The sequence below is a fragment of the Opisthorchis viverrini genome (genome assembly GCF_000715545.1).
Source record: "Opisthorchis viverrini unplaced genomic scaffold opera_v5_62, whole genome shotgun sequence".
Lineage (NCBI taxonomy): Eukaryota > Metazoa > Platyhelminthes > Trematoda > Opisthorchiida > Opisthorchiidae > Opisthorchis > Opisthorchis viverrini.
This window is the reverse complement of record NW_008751718.1, coordinates 1,698,416-1,707,119: the sequence shown is the minus strand read 5'-3', so window position 1 is coordinate 1,707,119 and position 8,704 is coordinate 1,698,416. Positions and strand designations below refer to the sequence as shown.

Here is an 8,704-nt window from a genome sequence, read left to right as displayed (position 1 = left end):
ACATCTGACATACGAGGCGAGCGTGTTACCGCTACTCCACGAGCGCACGCTGGACTCATCCTAATTTTGACGTCCGAATAGGCGAACATGTTCGCGCTTGAGTGATGTGAACGGAATGCCCGACATCTCGAACGGCGACGTAGTAACAGACCTTGGTTTTGTCGATCGATTGGTCCGCCAGTGTGGAAGCGCCAAAGACACGTAACCTGCTGGACACATTTTGTTTCAGGTGTTGGCAGTTGCGGGATTTTTGTAGAATGCATACTCACATGACACCCTTTATTATTCGATTGACTATATCCCCGTATAAACAATTTGAAACTCGTACCGAAGGTCGCTACTTTCACGCGTCAGTTTCATTTTTTTTCAGAACAACCTAAGTGTACAACTTCTATATGCACATGCCCAGCACTTTTGAAAATCATGGCGTTCTCTTTTACGTTACAATTATCCTGAAGCCCGCATGCAAAAGAATGTCGTTGAGTTAATGCAGTTCCATGTGTTAGTGTCTGACCGGCTGTTTACGGTACATACGTGTGGTTTAGTATCTGTGGTAGGTGTATGTTCGCGCCATAAGCTTCACAAAAAGACCTGCGTGTCTGTGAGCCCATGTCGTCGGGTATCTTAGTCAAAAAAATCGAGCGCACTTTTGAATTTCGATTTTGGTCTGTGCAGGACGGTAAATCTGGAGCGAAAGGTGCTTCCATGACTCTTAGCTGGTTGCAACATGATTTCGAACAAGCGGTCCAATTGAATCTTGGCTATCTGATGACAGTGTGCGTTATATTTAAACCACGAAGGACCTCGATCATTCGATAGAAGTGGAACGTTTTTGGAGTAAACTACACTGAAACACACGATAGCATACGCTAAATAACTTCAGCGTTCACTCTTGTGAGTCATGTAGCAAAGCAAACGGGTGAACAGAAGAATTACCGTTTTTCTTCTGATGTCTGATGCACCCATCTAATCTAATACAGTCGCCCGTCAAGCTATTCTGAAACTGGTGGGCTGGATAGACTATGAGACGTTATTATTATTATTATTAATATTATTATTACATTATCGTTATGACAATATCATACGTATCACATATTGTTACATTATTAGTAAAAAAAATCAATGTAATGCCCTGTATTTTAACTGTACAAGCCTCGTGATAACTGCGGGTCAGCTACGATTATTGTGATCTATGTCGTGGATGAATAGCCAGCTGTCTGGGAAGTTTCTTTATTATGCCTTCTTAATGTGAAGTAGTCAGGTCCTAACCCGATCACTTGTGGACAGAGTACCAAACTAATGAGGTTGGGACGGATAATGTAAACTAATGTGAGCCAGTGCTGTAAACGTGGTTTCATTTATTCATCATATGCACTTTCGTAGCTAGTGATCGCGTGGTCACCGACGTAAACCAAATAGACAAGCTATCGCTCATGCTGAATCAACCTGATACGTTCTGATCTGCGTTCTAATCTTGTTGGAATAAATTATGCTTCCAATGCTTATCATTACAACTCAGCTCGGTGAATTTTCATTTACAGATTATCGTAGGAATCAAGTCACCACGTCTGGCTTCCGAAACACGCATTAAGTGCACACACACACACACACGTTCGCCACTCAACAGTCTGCATTTCGTTTGGAAAATGGGAGTTTGATAACTGTTTCCTGAATTATTTCGAATAGCTGTCTTTCATTCAACCTGTCGACATGGCCACATTGCTTAGTTCATTTAAGTTCATTTTGCTATTTCTTTATGAGTTGTCAAGCCTGCAGAGGGTTGTTATACCCCCAAATGTTGATTGTTTGTTTTCTCATCATTCACCACCGTGTCGTTTGGTGTAGCACGTATTGAGATGAGTTTTTCCCCTTGAAACTTTAGGTGGTTTTCTCAGTGTCAATTCGTTTGGGGCTATATTTTAGTGGTCCATGTATGGACATATGCTAAGTTTATCCCAGTCATGTATGCTCATTTGGCATTTCTTTTCACTGTACTTGCAAGGCGTTTTGGTGACACAGAATAACGGAATCGCATGTATTTCTTACTCCCATTCGCAGGAAGAACCAACGAAGAAGGCGACCGATGATCAATTGTGTAACACTGGTTCACGTAGATCCTCGGCGAAATCTAACTACCAACAGTATGTGTCGTCGGACTTGTTTACTGCGAGAAAACCAAAACGAGGTCCTACCCACACAGTACGCCTGTCAGAAATCGCGATTATTCAGTTCAGTATTCAGTATAGGGACGGTGGAGTCAACTTTCGTTATTTTCTCGCAGAAAATTGCGTCGTAGAAGAAACGGAACGGTGGGAAGAAATGAATGATGCTTGGTTAAATCAGGAGACTGAACATGACAGGTATGAGTTTCACCAAGAAGCGCATTTGTTTCCGTGGGAGGTGGAAATATCTGAACCACAGCGAAGTTCACTTGTAGAAAACGAGTCTGTTGGGCAGCACAACACCCTTGCCAGTCCTAATTGCATCGTTAAAACTAATGACCACTCGGAAATTCACACACTTTACAGCAAAGACTCTCAGCTGTTGAAGACACTCAGCCCAAAATACTGGTTTTTCTACCAAACACGGTGGCCGTTTTATCTTAGCCCAGGCAGTCGTTTGTTCAGCAGTTTGCTCTACGTAGATTGGCCATCCACGTGCAGCTACGCCTCGGCGGGTCAGCTGTTCAAGGATGTTTCCCGTCTGTTGGAAAACCACAGGTGGAGCGAATTTAGTCAGCTGTTACTTTTTGATCCTCTGGTAAGTCATTGACAGTTCATTCGGTTTCTGCTATGAATAGAGTGTGGTGCTGAAAGTATGAGCACACTTGTCCAGAGTTTTTCGGGAGTCGAGTGTTTCCAGTTGATGTAGAAGAACATCGTTATGCGTTATACACAAAGTCACAGCGGTCCGGCGATGACAATAGTTGTGCACATTTCTCGACCACTGACACCAGACGCCTCCCTGGAGTATATTGTAGACCACCAGAGACACCAGCAGGTATAATCTGGTTTATAGGCGTCTGGCCCGGCTTTTCAACGGACACGGTGAAACGTATACATATGGATTGGCCAATTCGTTCGTGATTGACTGTCTGGTCTGACATATCGGTAATTGGTCCCTCTTTGACTACAATGTCACTCCACCCACCCATGTGATTGGGCCTGTCGTCAGGTCCCATGTTACCATGGTCACGCTCAGACAGTTAGTTCTAGGTCTGCTGCCGCATCCGGAATAAATTCACCGGTTCGATCAAGCAGTAAATTGAATATGTCCATGGACTAGGCAATAATCATCCTCTGGGTGATAATAGGCATACACTCTTTGTTTTCCGGTCGTCAAAACCTGCCATCCACTCCAATTCATACGAATTCACTCTCTCAGTCAGGACATGTATGCTAGCAGGGACAATCAAATAAGTGACTGGGCGTCGGCCGATGCAATTCATGCCAAAACTAGGAAAACCGGATGATGGATCATCCCACTGAAATTTCGATGGACGTCTGTTTCTTACCTTGGATTTGACAATCTCTTTTAAGGAATTCAGACAACATTTATGTATGGAATGAGCATTTGTATTTCTGTAAAATTGCTGTTGACTAAAAATTTGCTGGAAGCTTCCCACTGTTCTCCAGGTTTTGTTTCTCAAATAGAATAATAGACAGTAGTACAGGTTGAAAACTTTTATTCGTAAATATACTCTCTTAGCTCTACCTTGGGTTCTGCTGTTAAAGTTTTTAACTGACTTTAATCGGTTATTACCATCCAACCGTGAACTAAACGCGTTAGCTCAGCAAGTCATCAACTGCAGCATATATGCTTTGCGCAGATGTACAACGTCATCAGTGACTCTCCCATTGGCGCATACAAAGACTTCTCCTGTGTTGGTTGACTTACGGTCTTGTGACCTACAAGCCAGATATGGTTCAACGAACAACCGTTTTTAGTTCGTTGTTGTATTCTCCAATGTTTGTCGGAGTTCGGAACAAACGTAACCCACCATTTTCACACAACTATGTATTCTGGCCACACCTCAACCCAGTAGAAATTTCTTACTTTGTTTCTCCAGGAGTAATTTCGTCCTTTAGAGATGGCAGTAAACCCGACAAAAATCCATAAACTAAGGGAAATCCACAGATTCTAAGGGTTCAATCGGAATTCAGAGCGGCACGATTTATGGAACGTGAATCAACACCTTAGCGATCTGGAGTTTTACGCCCCTCCATATGTGTATTCGTGAATTACGCCCATTGGCGCACTAATTGGGTTTGAATGGGAGTTGCGGTTGAATCCTCGTAAAATCCATCCTTCATAATATGTTTCAACTGAATGTGCTACACGAAGGCCGCCTAGTTCATCGTATGGTATCGCGATATATTTTCTTGACAAATCACTATAGTTTACTGAAAACTTCGACAGCTCATGACCGGTTTCGTCTGTGACCATCAGGCATAGCCCCCGGTTTCCCATCAGGAATCTTTACTGCGTTATCTCAAATATCTCACCAACAGAAACATCGGACGGCATTTTATAGCACATTCAGTCGTAGAAGAACGCCAGAAACGAGAGTTTCCCCTGTATTCACTGGAGCCTCGCGTTACAACCAAAATAAGTGTGCATATAAATGCATTGCTTGAACTGCGTATAATTGCGGTTCAAGTAAAATACAAGTTTGATGGAAACCTGCGGAATGCGCCTCATTGATGCGTGCCGGGGTGGGTGAAACCGGTCCTGGGCTATTGGCGGGTCTTCAGTAACCTCATAAGCAATTTTCTGTTTAGTCACTGAAAAGCTTGAAGGTAGGTCGTCGATGTCGGAGTCTACAATCTTATCCAATCGGCCACCTGGACGGAAGCTGCGTCCATCTTAACTGAATTTCAAAGAATTAGATTTATTCCACTCCAAAATTATTTTGCCTAACGTCACATTGTGAAATTAGCCTCTTCTCAGTTCTACTTTTTCGGCCCTTATGCCCTGCTGTTATTGATCGTACAATAGCCGTTGATTGTCCTTCTATGTTTGAGTTCAATTTTCGACTTTTCGATTTACCGAATGCCAGTAGAACCAAGGCCCAACTAAGTGATCTTTCTTATTACTGCAGGTAAACCTCATTCATACCATTGTGTAGCTAAAGTCTCCCGTGGTTGTTACGACTCGACAGATTAGGGGAGACTGTTGAAAGGCGCAGTTACGAAAAATGCCATTCAAATGGTCTAACGAACGACAGCAGTGGACACTTCTCTGGCACGTGTTTTTGCGGAAAGCCAACCCACTGCGTGACGACGCGAAGTTTTAAGTGTTTGATAAGTTTTTATATGCCTTAAGTTGTGATTTCACTCTGCCATGTGCATCTGTGACTGACTTATCATTCCGGTAAATTTTCTCTAATGAACAAGGCGGAAACTGGAAGGGAACCACAGTTTCAGTTAATAAATGCCAATAAACTCATCGAATAGCTGCAAGTAGTCCCCCTTGAAGTGGCCACAAAATCTGCTGATGAGAGCTGGAGAGTTCCAATTTGTCTTGCACAATACATATCATGAAACAAATTATGCTCCAAGAAGGGCGAAACCGGTCGTGGGCTGTCGAAGAGTTTTCAACAACCTTATGAATAGTGTATTACGTCTAAACTATGCAAGCTTTCGCAAGTTCTATTCATTTCTCTTAAGCCTTGTACGCTTATGTCTGATTGCCGTCATACTTCGTTGAACAGAATGTTCCGAAGGCTCGTGTCCCAATAATAACGTCTCTTCAGGTTGTTATTGCAATAAATACTTAGTGAAGTGATATTGTTCTGCTTTAAGCGAATCCGTCTTCTGACTGTTGCTCTGCTGAGATTATCCCCGCCTTGAAGTGCAAAACGCAAAACACTATTTACAAAAGGGCTTGGAAACACGCTTTGGATGAAGTAGCACCGTTATTTCTCACATCGGGATCTCTCGGACAACAAGCATACGGACTGTTAGCTTTGGGGGGAGGTTACCAGTTTGAAGCACCAATAAAGGGTCGAACCGGAGTTGTAAAAAACTTAATCCACTACCGTATCAACGCAGTCACTCGGGCTCCTGGATTAGAAAATCATAATGACTGGCCATTCGTCTTTCAAATATAAACTTGCACAGTTCCAGAGGTTTCCAATCGGAACTGGCGAATATCGTATTTTTATTATTGCGCAGGTTAGTGTCGTTCAACGGAACATTCCATGCAAATATACATCAGCATCGATAGGTTTTGGGTAAACTAGGGGTTGTGACTTCAGTCTGCTTCTCCCGACAGCGGTTAAATTTGGTTTGATTAGGGACTACCAGAGCTTTAACCATCTTTCTTTGGAATCACTGTTCGGATTCCGAACACTAAACGATACGTCAAAAGGGATGAATTTGGGTGGCTCCCTTAACTTGGACTGACTTGTGATTCCATAAACTTTTCTGTAGGTATTTGCAGTATCAGTGCAAATTCCTCCTTTCCTGGAGCGTTTATTCTGTTCCGGTGCACACCGAAGAGTGGATGCACTAGTTTCGCTGCCAGCAGGCCTTGCAGACACCCCAGTTTGTTTGCCTTGTCCATATATGATTCCCAGATATCTTAAACACGAGCCAAGTGTGTCAGTATCCTACTTGCGCACGTCGCACATACCTAAATTGTCACATCTGAATAGGTTAGTGGGTTGACGGGTGAGTGGTACGAGGGAGGGCTGTCCAAACAAGAGTAGCAACTGAAACATGAGGTGGCCTTTGTGAGACACATTCAGCTGACAACTACCAGCAAAGTTTCCTGTGGAAGCCAAATTGATATGCAAGTGGGTGTATTTGTCCAAACCTGTCCATTTTCAATTCGATTAGAACATAAGATGACGGAGGCCCGGATAATCTCTACCTGACGAGCCCCAAGGAGGGCGAAGCCGGTCGTAGGCTGTCGAACAGTTTTCGGCAACCTGGTAACTAGTTTCCTTTATGAACTTAAATTTCTCTGTCCCTTTTTGCTCTCCCATAACATGATGATTTCATGGTCGTCTTTATCTTCTTCCATCTTAACTCCCTCTCCAGGCGCTTTCACCCACTTCGCCCATCATCAACCGGCTTGTTTTTAAACCCTGCGTGAAAAACGCAACGATCGGAGGTTTATCTGTTGACTGTGCAGACTGGATTTCACCCCTGCAAACAGTAACCCTAGATCTCGATCAGTGGGGTCTTCGCCACCGCATCCCAGGACAAACAAGCCTTTGTTTTATCGCATTTGTCCACAACTGGGTTGCCTATTTGTCTCGGTTGGAATTGCATCACTCATGCTTTGGTTACTCTAGACCGGGTACAACAGCGTTTTCTTTGGCACGAAGATTAACGGATCCTTTTGCTCTAACTGGTATTACACCGGCTCTTCTAACTTTTGGTCAAACCCCTCTTTTGGATGCATGGCCTTTGTGGTTAACGAAATCCTTACTTCGGCTTGCATTGCATGCAACTACGAAGCTTTTACAACTGTTAAACCCCTATTATTTTCAATGCACCACTTCAGCTGTGGCTGATAGAAAAGGGAAAACGGGACCGGAATTGGTATCTTACATTGCTTTCACAGATGTAGAAGATTTATAACAATGCGATGAAGTCTTTCATACCTTTCTAGAAGTAGCTTTACCTCCGTGTTTTCTATTTTTCCTACAAAGGTTCTCGAATCCATTTAAAAAAATTTTTTTTGTCATTCTGCTCTGTTTGCTGGGAGGTACTGATGCTTTTTGTCAGTCCCCTTGTCATACTGTATTTTTCAACTGCTATCTTGTGATCCTAGATTGTTCATTTGCATGCAGATCATAAGCAACCATTCACCTGAAACTGTACTACTTTCTTCTCGGAGAGGTTTGGTAAACGATGACTATCCAATCGGTCCCAAACATTTTCCAATTATTGTACTCTTCCTGTCCGTCAAACCCCTCTTTTGGATGCATGGCCTTTGTGGTTAACGAAATCCTTACTTCGGCTTGCATTGCATGCAACTACGAAGCTTTTACAACTGTTAAACCCCTATTATTTTCAATGCACCACTTCAGCTGTGGCTGATAGAAAAGGGAAAACGGGACCGGAATTGGTATCTTACATTGCTTTCACAGATGTAGAAGATTTATAACAATGCGATGAAGTCTTTCATACCTTTCTAGAAGTAGCTTTACCTCCGTGTTTTCTATTTTTCCTACAAAGGTTCTCGAATCCATTTAAAAAAATTTTTTTTGTCATTCTGCTCTGTTTGCTGGGAGGTACTGATGCTTTTTGTCAGTCCCCTTGTCATACTGTATTTTTCAACTGCTATCTTGTGATCCTAGATTGTTCATTTGCATGCAGATCATAAGCAACCATTCACCTGAAACTGTACTACTTTCTTCTCGGAGAGGTTTGGTAAACGATGACTATCCAATCGGTCCCAAACATTTTCCAATTATTGTACTACTTCCTGTCCATTCTGAATAGAGTTGCTGACTGCACATAAAGGTACCAGTTTGACTGGCACCAAAATAAGTCATCTACTTCCAATTTCGTTGGGTACTCTTTCGATATTACTCAGCTTGCAGTCTTCGTTGTAAGTTACACCAGTGAACTGTAGGAATTTATGCCTTCACAGCTGATGCATGCCGTTTTCGACTGTACTGAAGAAAATTGACTGTGTTCTCATGACTTATTTAGGTACATTAGAGGGATTCTGGCACTAAACACGA

At 42.8% G+C, this 8,704-nt stretch overlaps 2 protein-coding genes across 2 annotated transcripts in view; one reads left to right on the top strand and one right to left on the bottom strand.

Moving 5' to 3' along the window:
• T265_04024 (hypothetical protein) overlaps positions 1–7,883 on the top strand; it is a gene marked incomplete at both ends in the record, with an annotated part of 22,709 nt that extends 14,826 nt beyond the window's left edge. Inside the window, 2 exons of the mRNA XM_009168642.1 lie at positions 2,059–2,760; positions 7,047–7,883. Of these exons, the coding sequence (XP_009166906.1) occupies positions 2,059–2,760; positions 7,047–7,592 (1,248 nt within the window). The remainder of the gene's footprint in view (positions 1–2,058; positions 2,761–7,046) is intronic.
• T265_04023 (hypothetical protein) lies at positions 2,882–3,181 on the bottom strand (the record flags this gene model as incomplete). The annotated part of the gene is made up of 1 exon (XM_009168641.1): positions 2,882–3,181. The coding sequence occupies one exon, from the start codon at positions 3,179–3,181 to the stop codon at positions 2,882–2,884; it is 300 nt and encodes a 99-aa protein (XP_009166905.1).
• Positions 7,884–8,704: the final 821 nt, after the last annotated feature.